The sequence below is a fragment of the Cuculus canorus genome, chromosome 1 (genome assembly GCF_017976375.1).
Source record: "Cuculus canorus isolate bCucCan1 chromosome 1, bCucCan1.pri, whole genome shotgun sequence".
Lineage (NCBI taxonomy): Eukaryota > Metazoa > Chordata > Aves > Cuculiformes > Cuculidae > Cuculus > Cuculus canorus.
The window spans coordinates 142,276,927-142,294,724 of NC_071401.1; the positions used below are offsets into that span (position 1 = coordinate 142,276,927).

The following is a 17,798-nucleotide window of genomic DNA, read 5'->3' on the forward strand; positions in this document are numbered from 1 at the left end:
GCAATCAAAGGCAGTACCAGTTACAGAACTGGACATCAATGCCAGGGGAGGGGTTGGGGATTTGCCAGTTTCCCGTTACTGATTTGCTGTGGGATCCTCTGCCTGTGGGTAGGAATGAAGGACAAAGACAACTGGGCACTACTATATGCAGAAACATTATACTTACATGGTGGCAGAGAGGTCTTGGGACTAATAACAAGTTCCAGCCTATCTTCCTGCCCCCTTACTGGGAATTCTTATTTCATCCACTTTTCCCCATGATGATGGGAAGTGGGAGAGATTGTGTAGCACACAGTAGTCTGCTAATGTAATTTTTGGGGGCTACCACAAAAATGGTCAAGAAGCTAGACGAACTGTGATTTAGAGCAGAAATTAAGAGGTAGTTTTGATGACTGCGTGTGTCCCTTTTGATGATTTCCCTAGGAGCTAATTCAGGGTTTCCTTGGTAAACAGATGAAAAGGCTGCACGTTTTTGTGAGTGATGAAACTCTTTAACAATGCGACAAATTACTCAGAGGAAGAAATACTTATTCTCTTTGTCTTCAAGAGTAGTTTACCCTTCACCTCTTCCCTTCAACAACCACAATTCAAACCCCTTGTCTATCTCTTATCCTTAGCTAGAAGAAGCAGAAGGCGGTTTATTTTGATTTTATTCAAATAAATTAAACACCAAGCTTCAAAGACACAGAGAGGAATAAGGGGATTAGAAAGATTGCAGCTCAAAATAGTAATTTGATATACAATAGTAAAATTAGTCTTTAGAAAGGTTAAAATATTAAAAGGGTCAAAATCAAAAGTGTTAAAATCACCAGGAGAAAACCAAAATTGAACTGAAGAACTTACTTTTATTTCTAAGCATGAAACCCTGGGATTTAAATTTTCCATCCATCTTTGTCAATGAGAAAAATCAGTAAGACTTCACAAGATGGCAGAGTTTGTCATCCAACTCTAATCTTTGTTAAAGGATCTCACCTAGGTATTCTTTTTTTAATATTCAGAAAGATTTACAAACAAAGGGATTTTCTTCCAGGTAAGCATATTCAGGCATTTGACTTTGTCAAACAGCCTTGCAGTGCTTCCTCTTTTTATCCCTGTTCCCAAAGAGAAGTTTAATTTCCATGTCTTGCAAACCATTAAGAACCTTGGAAAAGCCTAAGCAGCAAAGAATACCAGACAGAAAATGCACATCAAATGGTTATTCATCCTTTAATAAGGTAAATTATTGCTACACACCAAAATCTGTGTGAATCAAATTATACTTGCAGAAGACCAGCAAGTTAACTGTATTTCTAGGTTACACAGTAAAACTTAATAAAACATGTGGAGTAGAGGGATTAACACAGGAAGGAAAAATGGTAATGGTAGGAGGAATATGACGGACAGCAACCTCTAACATTACCCATATATAAAGTATCAGGCATTCACACACCTGCATGCTCCCAAAGGTTGCCACTATCCCCATGCAAGCAGTGCATTCACAGACAAAATGTTGGTACTCACCCTACTACCACAATTATAAAATCTAATAAATTCCAGCCATTGCGGAGGTAAGCGTTGGGGTGAAAGAGAAGTCCATATGCTATTACTTTTAAAAATGCTTCCACTGTAAAAATTATGAGAAAGAGATATTCCACTCGTTCCTAGGGAAGATAAGAGAAGAAGAGAGAGAACGGTTAGTGTGGCTGACAAAACACGGATAAAGACATTTTTTTTTTCTGTTACAGTCCACCCATGCAGCCTCCAACTCACTGTCTTGCTGCTTAGATACATCTAACATGCACGGTTTGTCAGAGGGCTTTTCTCCTCACCCTTGCATTGTCTGCAGCCAGTCTGACAGGACAGTGGTAGTAAATTTTGGTTAAACTCTGAAATTTGCTGCCCTTGGCTTGGCAGGCATGGACCACTGCACAGGCCTGTGCAGAGGAGGAAGAGATAGATCAAGAGGCATGTTCTAGCACCCAGTTGTACCGAGTACATTGCCAAATATCATCAGTCATCAGAATGAACTCCATCCAGTCCTCTTCTACCTCTGGAGAGGAAACATTGCTGGATGCAATGCTGTGGAGAGAGATGGGGAGAAATAGAGCGGCCCACTTGGGATTGATGCATGTGTCAAACTATACCTTCTTTGGGATTCCCTTTTCTGTTGCTGGGGAATAGGGAGGCTGACTATTGGTGATAAATGATTTGCAGATCAGACTGACTAATGCTACAGGCTTTTAGTCATTCCATCAGAAATGTGTGTGTCCCTATGAAAGGCAGGCTGCAATTAAGCATATCCAAACAAAATCACTTCCAGTGATGGTACAGCCTAATTGAGGACCAACAAGAAGGCTTTTGGAGTCAGTTCACAGGGTCACTATCTCTCATCTCTGGGGTTTTAGCCCCAGTGTGGAATAAGAATATCGGTGTCGCAGAAACAGTGAGGACTTAGGTAGAAGAGAAACTGCAGCATTAAGTAATCACTACAAAAATGTTGCATGGCAAGTTGAGTGTGAAATAAGTACCTGAAGACTAGATAATAACAAAACGAGACTAGGGCCTTACAAGGTCAAACTACCAAGTTATTAAAAGTTCACATTAAAGAAATAAAAATATGAGATAAATACAAATGAAAATGTCCTAGGTCCTACCCAGCAAGACAATCAGGCAGGTCACTATGTCTTTTTTTTCAGCTCCAAACTGCATTTGCCCTGTTCTTTCGTCCAGCTGAATGCACGTGTAACACTTTCATATGATAGAAAGTGAACAGGATAACAGAAAATCATTCCATCCTTTAACACAGATGCCCATTTGAGTCTCTTCCATTCAGCTCCGGGTAATTAACAGCTCACTAGCAATCTTGTTGAACTCAAAAGAGCAATTTCCAGTTCATCTGCATGTTTACATTATAGTTATTTTACACAACTGAGAAATTCCATCTGACAGTAGCAGGCATATGTTTGTGCTTTAAAATACCATGGTTTTCACTCAGACAATGGTTTCACAATGCCTGCAGTACTATTCCCCGGTGCTTAGTATGGGGAATACCTAAAAAGAAGTATAATTCTGTAGTTATCTGATCCAGTCTTAAATCTTTTGAATGTTCCCACAGCACAGAATTTCGCCATTGTCATCCTAGATGGAGACGGGTCAGCACACTATGGATTTCACTCCCCTTGAACTCAGAGGAGGAAAACCCAGCATACAAGACTAGTGACTACTATGTTCCCAGCTCTACAAATAGTAAGTGCACATTTTATTCAGTACAGGAATTGGCACATAAGTGCTGACAACCAGGAGTCCAGACATGGGCTTGGCCACAGAAAAGAGCTCCATGATGGCTTGCATGCTCCTAGAAGGGAATAACCAGAAAGCCCTTCTGCTTCCACTACCACGGACAACTGAATGGGTATTAGTTGGTGTACAAATCATAATAAAACAGACCCAAATGATCAAGCTGTATGCACACTTTTGTAAAATGAGACGAGCTGTCACGAAACTTCTTAAAAAAGCCCACAACAAAATCATGTGCAATGGGAAGTCTTTACACAGCAAATCCTTCTGATTGCCCTGCACCTTTGTGCTGCCACAGGCTTCTACCAGCATGGCACAAGGCCAGACCCTAACCCACACAGCAGGCAGATAGCCCACAGCAGCTCTGTCTGGGAAGGGATGCTCTGTCTCTGAAAGGACAAGTGGAGGCTGGAGGGAGACAGAAATGGGCTCTGTGGGGGAAGAGCCTGCTTTGAACTAAGAGTAGGAGTGGGGAGTGATGTGCCTAGGATGGACATGGCCTTACTAGGGACGAATGAACACCTTGTAGGACAGAAACAAAGACTTCTCTTGCTGCAATCCAGTCCATTAATGGGTCTCTACCTGTTTCAGCCAAGGGCTTTCCACAGCTGTGGGCAAGCCCTCTTTCCCTCCCACAAAAAGGGCCACAGTAGGTCCAAGACCACTCTTTCATTCAGACTGCCTTTGAGGTTGCCCTGTGCACTCAGTTTATGCTGAATCCAACTCTGTAATCAGAGATACGGCCTCATGGAGAAACACTGTTTGCCTTAAAAAACAGACTTCCTCAAAACTTCTCCTGGCAGTCACAGCTGAGACTGATACCAAGGAGTCCAATTTGTGGCAGACTGGCTGATAAACTGAAGGAGGCCTAAAGCTACCCCCAAGCCCGGTAATTTAACAACAAACACTGTCCTTGATCTCTGGGCACCCTGGGACAAAGGCTGCTGCCAACACTGTCTGGCTTTCTCCTTCTTCTGCAGCTGCAGTGCCGTGCTCTGAAGGTCTACCTAGCCAGGAAAGCCTTTCCACTCCATGAATTTCACTGAAATATCTACAATAATGCAATCAAAAGTCCAAAGAAGCAAATATTTGGGAAAATTCTGGAACAACCTTGTTTTCTTTTTATATTTATTACTGCACAGAGCAGCCAGTATTTCAACAACAAAGAGGTTCCATTTGGTCAGGTTTAGGAGTCTTATACCTTTTTGCCTCTAAACATGCCTATAGGATTACAGGCTCCTCTTTTGTTATTGTAGTAAGGCTGTTTGTTGAACCATGATATTGTGGCAATAATATGCCAAAATATTACACACGTGTATACATACCTATACATAGATCTACGCATATATACATGCACAACTACAAGCTGCTTGAATAAATTCCTTAAAATGCTCTGATTAAGGTGGAAAGATCCATAAAAAAATAGAACTCCATAAAGGCCTTTGAAATGAACATAGGATACAGGATGCTGAGCAGAGGAGAGAGATTTTATGATCCTCTGCACTTAAATTAATGATTTCAGAACCTAAAACCGAAGGAAAAATACTGCAGAGATTAAACAGTGCAGCTACTCCACGATCGTTTCAGGAAGCTACTCCTGCTTAGACTCAAGAAGAATTTGAAAAGCCTACAAATTAATTTGTGTTCCATTTTTGCCTTATATCATAAAACTCAAGAGCCTTTATGAACATAGCATAACTCAGTAATGACATAGCGTTCCTGGGCTCCCAGGAACCTGGGTTGTGGTGTCAGTTCTGATGCCACCTTGCCTGGTGAACTCACAGACATGACTCACCACCCTTCCCCTCAGGTCAGAAATGAGAGGAGTATCTGTTGCCCTCGGCAGCCAAAGAACAATTAATTTGCCTCTGCTAAATGGGCATCTATACTTCTGTCTGTTCGTTTGAAGCTTTGCTTTCACAGGTTAGGCAGACTAGGGCCTGGTGTTTCAAGCTCCCAAGGGACATAGCACTGAAAAGCATCGATAACCTCCACTATTCTGAGAAGCCCACTGGTGCCATTTTAAAACCAAGCCAGTCAATATTAGCATTTCTCTTTGAGAGAGTTCCCTGCTGACAGCAAGGCAGCTGCCCCACTACCTTTGTGAGAGGGAAAGGAGATAGCAACAGAACTGCCCCTTAAAACACAAATCCAAACCACAGCCTCGAAAGAGAAAGAACTTATTTTAGAGCTATAAGAAAGAGGGAAGGGTATTTTTTCATTTGTGACTTAGAAATTGGAACCATGCTGATGTGGCTGAGGAACATGAAACATATTGCAGGTTAAAGAATTACAAAGCAGGAGCTTCCTGCTTGGGCAATAGTGATAAAAATGTTTTGAGAAACAGAGGGAAACCCCAAAAATATATAAGTGGAAGAAGAGGAAGGACAAAAGTTCCAGAAAACTGGCCAGTCTCTGGAGCATACACAGACATTCTGGGGCTGGCTTTACCACTGATTTTGGGAGGTTGTTTTATTTTTATAGACAGAGGACGTAAGTATCAGCTACCCCAGCTGATGGATTAGCCAGCACTAACACTGCCAAGAAAAAAATTGTACATCATCTTACTCTTAACAAAGAAACAAACATTAACTTACTGTTAAGGCTCTAAGATATATTTCCAAAAGAGGATTACTGTATTAAGCATGAAACCCCTCAAATCCCATGTGCCTTCTAAAGACGTCATAGGTTTGGCTTTGTTTATAATTTTTAAACTGCACCTGATGACATTGCGGCTTCATAAAAGAATCTGAAAATATGAAATCCAAGCAAATGACTTACTATAGGGTGTCATATGGCTTTTCTCCCATCAGAAGTGAGTAGACCAGTGCTATTTCTGAGGAACGGTCCTCAATGATTCACTCTATATTGATCCTACCTCTCCCAACACCATCCACCTGGCATCACTACTAGATTATTATGTTTTCTTTGCAAGAATTACCCAAGGCTCAAATCACAGTCAGGTCTACACATCTTGTACATCTCAGTCCAGAGAGTTTACAATGTAAAATTCAGTCACTACAGGTTTTCTCGAATCTGTCCCTCTCTGCTTGCAATCTGCTCAGCTTGTTACAAACCACGTTTCAAAAACCAAACCTTCTATATTTGAAGTAATGTCCAGCAAGGCTGGCACAGCTAGAACCTTTATGAAGCTGCCTATTTGACCTTAGACCAAGTTACGTCAGTGTCTGCATTATTATTCCCTAGTGCTTCCTCAAACATAAGAGAATACGTTTCTTCAGTTATGAAAATACCCAGTAGTCCAAGGAAAACAGCAGTATTTTAATGGCTTCTGTCATATAGGATGTTTTGGCATTACTTGCGTAAATAGGCTATGAAAGATACAGATCAGAATGGAAGCACTCAGACTTTTTCCTAGTAGGGAAAACAATCTTTTCTGATGGGCAGTAAGGAGACTGAACTGCAGTGCTGGGAAAGGGAGCCCAGAGACTTTATGAAAAAAGGTTCCATGGTTTTGGATTACAAGTTAGCATCACATCCGAGATGTGGATATCCTCACTGTATGAATATGCTGACCTGAAGGCTACTGTAAGCATTAATAATTTTGACCTTCGGTGAGGAAGAGCCACACACGTGCACTTAACAGATCAATTCAATACAGCAGATGTTAAGACATGTTTGTTGACATGGAGTTACTTCTGAACATATTCAGTTACTTAACAGACATTTTCAACTAAGTATGCACGAAAATACTACATGAGCACATTAGGGGATAAAACTTCAAGTAGAGAATATGTTTGGATATTTTCTTTCCTTCTTAAAATCACTGTCATTGCAGAAACAAGTGGTTATATCTGTTTATTTGATACAAAGAAAAGGATGATAAGACAGCATACTGCTGAACATAACTCCTGTTACTACTGGTCCTAAAACACTCTTTTCTTTCTTCTATCTGTTCCCCAAAAAGCATATTTCCAAAGATCAAGCAAAAGAATACTATCTGATTTTACCTGACAAAGATGAAGGAAGTGACTAATATTCAACTAAACATAACACAACACACTGGTAAACAGAAGTTAGAACATCTTCTGAAAGGTTATATTTCCAAATATGACCAGCATTACCTCCTCTCCGCTCCAACCAAAGGCAGTGCCTATGCAACATCAGGCTTTACAATAAGCAAAGTTAAATCCATGTCAAGAGCTACAGAAACACCACCTTTTAACTAACACCTATAAATGGGAGATACTGTCATATGCAGCTACTTTAAAAGTGTCCAACACTAGAATAATCCAGACAAAGGCAGACTTCTCATGAATATGAAATGAGCAATTACAAAACAGGAACATAGCACAAGTCAGCCTTTGGTAATATATGATAATCATATATGTCTAAATAATCAAACATGTCTAAAATACATTTAAAGAACTTCTACTGAAATGAAGAGAGGACATTCATAGTTCTGAATGACTACAGACCTGACACACACGCCCTATATTCTAGAGTTCCTTGGCAAAACAACAAATACTTCATGCATAGTGCTGTTGTGGGATCTACTCTAAGTTCCTTATTTTTCTTATAACACTTTGGCAAGGATCAAGTTGAGTTTATTTATGGGTTCAGTGGAATTACATTTTGTGTCAGAGTCCAACTGTAATACAAAGCCAAGGTACAAAGGGGGTCAATCCTCTGTGCTAGGTACTTTATACAACCATGCCTTCCCTTTCAGTGAGCCATATGTTCCTTACTCACTCAAACAAAAATACAGATGATGAATGCCATTACTGTTCTGATTCACTACCATTTCACCTACATTTTTTACTAACATTAGGTAGAAAAACAAGCTTCAGCTATACAATGTAATTATTGGGAAACCTACCTTTCAGAGGAGGTTGACATGCTGATACTTTTTGGACCACAATATGACAGGAGTAGGATTTTGAAAGCTTTATTCTATAGAAGATTCTGAGTAACTTGATTCAATTTTGAAGACAGCCCTGCTTCAAGCTGGAATTTGGACTAGACAATCCACAGAAGTCCCTTTCAACCTATATTTTTTTCTGCAATTCTATTGCATATCTAATCATTCTAAATGCACCTCTAGTCCTCAGAATAAGCTAACAAATCAGCTGTTTCCTTTCCAATGGCACTTCAATGCTTCCCAGAGGACTGGCTTATTCTCTACAATAGAGATGGTCAGTCACTTGCCCTTCTAGATTCAGATAAAGGGTTATGCATCCATTTGGACTTAAAATTTGGAGTCTGGCACTGATTAGATAACGTCTGCCCTATATAAGACTTTTCCTTAGAGTTGTAGCAGAAATCTCTTGGGTGTTGTTGCTCAACATTTCCTCTTTTTAGTACTAAAAGAGAACAATAGGATCCTGCCTATGTATGAATTAAATCCAGAGAACGTGTTCTTTATGGGCTCATTTTTACTTTGACATGATCAAGGATTGAAGTCATCCAAACGGACCATGTACAAACATTCAAACCTGAACAGTTCTGAAGAGGCAAATAATTTTGTATTCTAGTTTCTTTTGCTTTGGTCCACTACTCTGATTAAATTGAAATGAACTGTCACTTTAAATTCAGATCAGACCAATAAGAGATTACCCTTGTAAGAGAAAGCAGCATTAGGGAGGGCAGTATAAGGTTTATGACTGTGAGAGTCTCATTTAAGATCTCTGGATAGAAATTAAAAACTTGCTAGGTGCTGTGTTGTTACCGTGCCTAGGAATGAAATTCAGCCCTAGAAGAAAGCTTCTTACTAGTTTCCTTCACGTAATTTCAAGGGCAGGGAGGCAGTCTAGTGTCTTCTCCCAAGGTTAACACAGCCATTTAAAACACCACAGTCAATTGTCCGTCTACCAACCACTGATTAAAGTCAGGGTACCAGAAGCATTCATTTAAATGAGAGCAGCCCCAGTATGACAGCTACACGTAATAGATCACCACAAAGCACACTGTGTCTCATTCACCTCACAATAATGACTCAAGTTAGTTAGAAACTGGCTTTTTTACCATACTCAGGTGTTTGAACTCAGTCATATATACAATGAGATATACAAGTCTATCGGCCATAAAATATTTCAGTGCTCCATTTTATTATATATTTTTATTATAATCAGTATTAAAAATCAATTCCCTCTAGTCTAATGGCCTAATGTCATCTTTTCTAAGAGATCACCGAAAACTGGGCCCCAAAACGAAGCACAGAATTTCCAACAGAGCTCAACATATGGATGGTAAACTCTTCTGGAACTACATATAAAACAAGACTTTCTGTGTGCCAAGGGTTTTACAGTCCACTCATGGATAAGGGGTGCAAAGTTGCATTCCATATCCTTATTTTAATAAAACATCTTCTCTCTCAGATAGCTATTTTCTTTTTAAAGATAAGCTGTTCCTACAAGGTGTTGGGTAATTCTAGTACTTGCTAAGTTAGACTACAATGCAGTCTAAATTAAGGAGAAGTTTGCTATCATTTTTACCATGGAAAGTATTATTCTTTTATAGGTAACTCAGTAAAACCAGGATGAATTCCCTATTTCTCTTCACCTCCTTTATACCTTCTCAGGTCACACTAAGGAATTAGAAACCTTCTCTAAACTGCCTTACAGGGGGAATCCCAGTTTGAAGGGGCACGACCACATACAGAACTGACAGAATGACATCGCTTCTCTCATGCAAGCCCTTGACGTAGGGCATGTTTTCAGAAAAGCAGAGTGCTAGCAGGACTAAAGTGAGAACAGCCAAAGAAAGAAGTATTTGAGCCGCTAGCATGGGATCAGATGTCAGCAAACATGGGCTTTTCATGAAAGCACAGCCACATTCAGCACAACTTATACCCTCTGTGATTTACTCTCAACTACTGAGCTGAGAACTAGGGAGCCACAAAACACTCCCTGCAGAAATCTTGCCATGAATCTTTGTTTTAATAGGCCACTGAGCACAGACTTTTCTCTGACTGACCACCCAGAAGAGCTCATCAAATCCCACTTTTAAAACATTTCTGTCAAAGGCATTTTAATCCAATCACTCTTGTGCATTTTATGATGCTCTAATTTATGGTTTTAATCTACTACAATTCTTCTATAATTGTTTGTGCAGTGATGCTTGACAGGGCATGCTTTATAAATAAACTGAATTTATGACTATTTATAACCTCTCCTTCTTGAAATTTCTAAGCAAATAAATTGGTCCCAAAGTTCAATGTTCTAAGGTTGGAATCTCTCAGTACACATTCATACAAACACACAATACGTACCACATGCATATGACAGAGAAGCAAAGAGAGAGACAGAGATGGAGTGTGTACGTGTATGTGACCTTTTCTTTCCATGAGTATCTTAATGGCATATTTAACATTCTGTTCACACTGCTCATGACAGACAGGAAAAACACAACTAAAGGGAATGAAGAATGAAAAGTCCTTGCAGATTCTCCATCTTAGCCTCTATCTTTCTTTTTGTGAGGGAAAGGTTTTCAGTTTTTATTTGCTACGCCCAACTAAGATTCTGTTTGTTTCCTTGCTACTTGAACAGACAAGGCACATGAAATGAAGCAGCTGTAAGGCCCTTTGACAACCAGCACATAGAACTCATTTTATTTCCTTAATGGAAGTCTAATTGGTAATTAAAAACATGACTGTGACCTGGCAGTGCCCAGAGACTAGAAATGGACATACTTTTAAAGAGATAAAGCTTACAAGGCTGCAGCTCTGCAGAGTAGCAAGATTTCTCATTGGCAAGAAGAAGGGAAAGAAGTGCTTTAGTTTTCAGCAGGTTTTACTAATTTAGGCTAACTAAATAACCCAAACAACTAATATTCTTCGCCAGTTCTGTCCCTTGGTTGACTCCCACCAGCCACTCCGCTGACCCTCACTGTAGTGGCTGTTGATGTTGAAAGTGATCCATGGACAAGAAGCTGGAAGTGGAATTTGGATTCTTGCCCCACCCCCAAGTCAGACTGGGGCAAGCACTTTCATTTCTTGTAAAACAAGTATCCGTTTCATGCTTGTGTGTGTACTGCAGGGATAAAGGAGCAAACTAATAACCATGCCACTATCTTCCACCCCATTTAGGCTGGTACCAGGTGTCAGGTTGGTGGGACCTCAGCCTGGAGGACACTGGATCACCCTCACAAATCCCACAGCAGCGCTTGGGTGGGTGCAGAGTAACACAGGGTCATGTCATAACAAAATATTTGGATTTGCTTCAAGCAAGCAAAACACAAGGATCTGGGAATGTTAAAATATTTTTGTTCAATAAAAATGTTTAAACATAATGCTCTGTTATTTCTGCAATGAAATGCTCTGAGAAATTTCCTTTAGGGACAGTAGAGAGGAGGAATATCTTATACAGAATACTCCAAACTTTTTATTCTAATATTCACAGAAATATGTTTTGAAATACTGAAATTTCCCAGACAACACCTAGATTCCCACTAGCCTGACTGATAAATCCGCAGGAGGAAAGAATAGAAACAGCTCTGAAATAGGCTAATGCATTTAATTCATTAAAAACAAGGAAGAAGGATTTCTAATGAGGTTCAGGCATTAATAAGGAGTGAATATTTCACCTATGCCACACTTCGCAAGTGAAATTTCTTAAAGACCTATAGTGAGCTATGAATTTTCATGCCAGAGGAGAGGCATCCTGTGTACCTGTGCTTTCTCTTACTGTGATAAACTTTTAAGACAATATGTATTTTCATGTAGATAAACTTAAAACCTAAGAAAAATATTAGACCTTGAGCAGTAAAAGGTCAGGAATGTTATTAATATCCTATACTGCTCTTTGATTAAACTCAATTTGATTATCTTCTGGCTAGTTTGCAAAAAGGCATATTCTTCCTACATTTTCTGGCTTCAAGTGTGGCTTTGTCTTCTGCAAGTATTGCAGGACGCAAGATCCCCATCTAAAGAGAAAAATAGGTTTCAGCTGGCCTGTCTGAAAAAAACACAAATCCCACCCGCAACGAGAATTCCCTTTCATCAATTACAGTCAAATCCTTATGACGCCCGTTGCTTGGGAGGTCACTCCCGGTGAAATGATCTCTAAGAACTCAGCCAGATTTCCTCTACGTCAGACAGACTGCCGCTCGAGGCTGGCAAGCATTTTGCCAAATGGACTTGGATTTCAAAGATTTTGTGTTCACTTGATGAAAATAAGATGTTACATGCTTTGTGTTTTCACTTACTCTGTTCCCAAGGCTCCCTCTCTCTCCGATCACCCCTCAGGCTCTAAGCAAACGGGATTCATATTGATCTGCCTGAAAATTATTTTTAATGCTATTAATGTTATAGGCTGCTGTACTGGATGTCTTCCAAGATTTTCATCCTGACGAGTTCTGACTGATCCGTAGGACACTAAACCCATCACTTTTGCCTTGCTGCTGGCTAAGTCCCAGCTCACACCACAGAAATAAAAGGCAGCCAATGCCTGTACTTGAACTTTAGTGGGGCATAAGTGTTTTCTTGTGCTCAGTACATATTCCTCATACCCTCTCAGACTCTGTACAGTGTCATCCCATGACACTTTTTGGCTTTTTACCCCTCCATTCCCCCACTCTCATTTTTGTACATTTTAGGTCATGCACATTAAACTTGGGCTCATTGCTGCCAGTGCAAAAGTGACAAGAGCTGGATAAACTCCTGGATGCCTTTGTAAGAAAGTTATTCTCCTATCACGTTGTTACCTCCCAGTCAAACATGAAATGCTTACTGCGTGTAACTGAAGACTACCACATTAAATTCAGAAACATCAAATCACACTATATATTTAATATTGCAAGAAATACCTTAAATGAATAGTATGCTATTACAGGTAAAACTTTTAAGATACATTGCATGATAAGCTTAGCCTAAGTTATTTTTTTTTAAAAAAAAAGGGCAAAAATACAGATTTTGTGAACACCTCAGAAATCCCTCATGGAACAGATTTAAAATGAAGTCCTTATTTGGACATAATTTCTGCTAACCTCTAGAAGGTCTGCATGAGCAAGAACTGAGTAAAACCCGAGTAAGTATAGCAAGGTTTGGCCCAGTAATACCAGGAATATTCTCCTATAGTAGCACCAATTTGAATTGCACAAACGCGGGGGATTTTAGTGTTTTTTTTTTTTTGTCCACAAACTGTGCTAAGCCACTGTTGTGCTATTGTTTGGAACTGATTATAAACTATACTTAAATAGAATACGCTGCTATAACGTACTGGAGAGCAAAAAGGGTGAAAAGAGGAACAAACAGAAACAGTGAAAAATGGGTTTGATATTACACTTTCATTCAGTTTTGATTATCTTTGGTACCATTAGTAACACAAAGTGGAAGGAGAACAAGTTTCACAGGTAATAAGCATTGCTCAGTCCATAGTTTATTCTGATTCCTTGAAGGACTGCAAGAACAAACAGAGCAACCTAATATTTTTTTTTCATAGAATATTTTACAGATGGGAAAAGACTTTGTGATTAAGTTTTTGCAAATGTTGTTATGTTTTGCAGAAATCTCCCCCTTTTATTCATTCAGTCTAAACTCTAACTTTCCAAAGCAATTTTTTTCCTCTCATGACCACTCCCTCCTTAAAGGACCCATCATGATTCATGAAGATGTAGAAAAACATTACTAAGGTAGCATGTCACAAGGACTTGTCTCAAGCTGCTGAGCATGACTCCACAAACTACTTTCCACAACTTATCTTCCTGCCACAGCTGTCACTTGCATATCCTGTTTCACTCTCCTGTGCTGTCTCACTCTGTGTTATTTCCACATCAATTTATTTTCACAAGGAGATGAAACGAAACAAGGAAGGAGGACTATGAAACCATTGGCCTATGGCAAAGGCCGTAAAAAAAAATAATTAACAAAATTTCTTCAATTTTAATTAGCTGCCCTTCTGCAGTCATTCCCTTCATGAAATGTTCAATCAAGAAGTGATGCCATTAGATGGGTTGTACTACTACATTATGTTTAGTCAGGCTGTTACACAGAGCAAAGGAAATGACAGTGAAATCTCTTGTATAACTTCCCAGATGTGAGACAAGCAGGTCTAAATTATCCCAGAATCTTCTAGAGCTGAGTAAAAGGATGAATTGCAGAATCATAGACTACCAGGTTGGAAGGGACCTCAAGGATCATCTGGTCCAACCTTTCTTGGCAAAGGCACAGTCTAGACAAGATAACCCAGTATCCTGACCAGCCAAATATTAAAATCATTCAGTGTTAGGTAATCCACCAATTCCCTGTGAAGCCAATTCCAACAGCTGTTTGTTCTCATTGCAAATAATTCTCTTGTGTCCAGTCAGAATCTCCCCAGGAATGACTTGTACCCAATTACTCCTTGTTTTTTTCCATGTGACTCCTTGTAAAAAGGGATTCTCCACCTTCTTTGTAGCCACCCTTTAGATACTGGAACATGGTGATGAGGTCCCCTTTAAGCCTTCTTTACTCAAAGGTGAACAAATCCAGTTCTCTTATAGCTTTTCCTCATATGGCAGGCTTCTCAGTCCTTTTATGATCTTTGTGGCCCTTCTCTGGACTCTCTCTAGCCTGTCTGCATCATCTTTGTACAGCAGAGACCAAAGCTAAACACAGTATTATAGGTGTGGCCTGACAAGCACTGAGTGGGATGATGACTTCTTTATCTCTGCTGGTGATGGCCTTATTGATGTAACCCAGCATCCTTTGGGCTTTATTTGCCACAAGAGCACACTTCGCTCATATTCAGCTGCTTGTACACCAGGATCTCCAGGTCCCTTTCCACAGAGCTGTTTCCCTGTCCAGGTAGATTCCAGACCATGCTACACTTCTAGATTATGTTTTCCCACATGCAAGACCTTACACTTGTCCTTGTTCAACTTCATAAGGTTCTTGTTAGCCTACTCTTCCAGCCTACCCAGGTCTTCCTGCAGGGTGGATCTCACTTCCAAAGTGTCCACTTCTCTACTCATTCTGGTATCACCAGCGAACATCATCAGGGTAAACTTGATCCCGTCATCCAGATCACTCACAAAGGTATTAAACAGTTTTGGGCCAAATATTCATCCCTGGGGAACCCCACTCATGACTAACTGTCAGTTTGAAAAGGAGCTAATTATCACCACTCTCTGGGTGCAGCCTGTCAGTCAGTTTCCCACCCACTGCACAGACCACTTGTCTAGACCATAACACATCAGTTTCTCCGAAAGGAAGCTGCAGGAGACTGTATCAAAAAGCCTTGGAAGAAATCCAGGTAGACAACATCCACTGCTTGCCTCACATCAACCATGTGGGTTACTTTGCCACAGAGAGCACAATTTGCCCTTGGTGAATCTGTGCTGGCTTTCCTTAATTATGTGCTTCATTTGATTTGTGATCGTCCTTAGGAGGATTCATGGAATACACGGATGAGATTACCAAGGATAAGTTTGTGTCATCACCTTAGTACTTTAGATCTTCAGAACAGGCTCCAGGTGCTACAAGTCAATCACAGATCAAGTATAACTCAACATCATGCTATTGCAATACAATAAAAAAAGCAAACAACACACTGGGATGTGTAAACAAATGTACAAACCACAGGATGCAAGAAAAAAAGTCCTTCTGAGCAAGAGGGAAAGTTCTGCTGAAATTCTGTGAATAAAGGAATACATGGATGGACTGGGGAGGGACCAGTGGAGAGCAACAAGGATCTTCTGAGGCTCAGAAAAATGACCTGACATGAAAGACTGCTGTGACACTGTTCAGCATAAAAGCAAGGCAAGGCTATAGATTGCTACAGAGTTAAGGTGAATAACTCATTTACTTGCATTGACTTTGGACACAGCAGGAAGTAATGGCTTCACACTGGCACAAAAGAAGGTTTAAGACAGCCAATAAGGAAACCTTTCTTTGGGATGCCCAGTATTGATGATAGGGCTGTGCCAGAGTACATTGCCTGGGAAGTTATGGACTTAAAATCATTAGAGGTTAAATCCTCCCATAGGGCAGAATAACTCAGTGGCCTCCTAAGACATCACTCTAGCCTTGGTTTTTGCATTTCTGAGGATGTAATAGATATCCAGGGCCACAAGATTCAGCCACATTTGTCTCATCAGGGAGGCGGTTATCTGTTGGTTTTGGACAGAAAGACACCATGGGACAGTCCTGTATTCATGAGTGAACAGCCTTTCAAAATGTCTTTGTCACTCATTCAGCTAAAGCAGGTCTACACAAGAAATCTGTTAGCTATTTGAGATTTCAAGGAATGCTTCCATAAGTCATTATTAGAAAAGGAGCTCAATAGCTCTCTTGGGAGAAACAGAATTCGGGCTTCTCCCCAGGGCTGGTCAGTTTAGAAATGTCACTGCAATCACACTGGAATGGACTAAGATTTTCTGTCCTTAAGCTGTAGTTTCAGGTTTTCTAAGATTACATTGTAGAAGCTGTGTTAAGTGGAGGTATTTTCCCCTCTCTGAGAAGATTCTCAGTTATAATTGTTCTGGCTTATCTTCATCTGGGCTGCCAATATTTATGGTGGGCATTTCTCTTCCTTGGTGGATCTGCCTCTGCAGGGCATTTGGGAACACGACCTTGTGAATGTTTAGTCTTCTTTTGATCTCTTGTGCTTTGGGTCCACAGAGCCCCTGTAGCAGAAATCTATGAGCTTTGCTGAGCACATTTTAATTAATCCTAGACTTAGAGAAATCTGGGGATTAGTGGATTGCTGAACTTCTTAGGTCTCTGGAGCAATGCTGGAGTTTTCTTGTTACAAGCAGTAGAGAGAGTCAGCATTTGTTGAGAATCTGGCTTATACCACCGAATCTACTGATTTCCATAGATCATGGAAGTCTTCAAAGGAGCAACACTAGCTTGAATAAATACGGTCTCCTTCAGCCAAGGGTTGCAATAGACTTCACAGACATTAATGAAAAGATTAAAATATAAATCATAACCACACGGGCAAAGGAGAAACCACCTCAGTTTCACAACTGGGAAATTTGAGAAATACATAGGATAAAGGTATTAAAAAATCTGAGATATTCCAGTATCTAGTACTCATTGTAAGACAATGACAGCCTGATTATTTTTTTTTCAGAGACACCAAGTGGTTTGTTGACTAATTAGAGTGATGCCTCTAGGGATAGAAGCTTGGCACGTTGACTTGGCTGACTTAACCAGCTAACAAGCTAATAGCAATTTAGAGAAGACGAACCTCTGACAAGCATGAGAAGACCTTGTCTAAATGTTTAGAAATCTTTGATTACTTCCTGGTGGATGAAAATGGAGATATTGCTGTCTCTGCCCCAATTTGTCCCACTTGGTTGCTTCCACTTTACCTCCTGTCTCCTGTTTCTCCTGTCTGTCTGTCTATGCTTTTGTCTCTATTTTGTTCCTTTGTTTTGCACTCCACTTTTCTTGTATACAAGGATTTCCAGAGGTTTAGTCAAAACCATATGTGTCTGTGCCTCCATCTCTAAAACACAAGCTGTTCAAAACTGAGGGACAAGTTTGGAAATTGGAGCTACCTGTTTACCACCTTAGGACAAAATCAGGAGGGGGATAGTGGAATCTTGGGGGATACTTTGCTATTCCATGCTGTAGA

The 17,798-nt window shown here is 40.2% G+C and overlaps 1 protein-coding gene across 23 annotated transcripts in view; it reads right to left on the reverse strand.

Moving 5' to 3' along the window:
- Positions 1 to 17,798, reverse strand: part of CACNA1C (calcium voltage-gated channel subunit alpha1 C) — a 481,236-nt gene that overhangs the window by 196,298 nt on the left and 267,140 nt on the right. For all 23 annotated transcript variants that reach the window (XM_054055220.1, XM_054055139.1, XM_054054621.1 and 20 more), the window contains exon 4: positions 1,501 to 1,640. In XM_054055220.1, the coding sequence (XP_053911195.1) occupies positions 1,501 to 1,640 (140 nt within the window). The remainder of the gene's footprint in view (positions 1 to 1,500; positions 1,641 to 17,798) is intronic.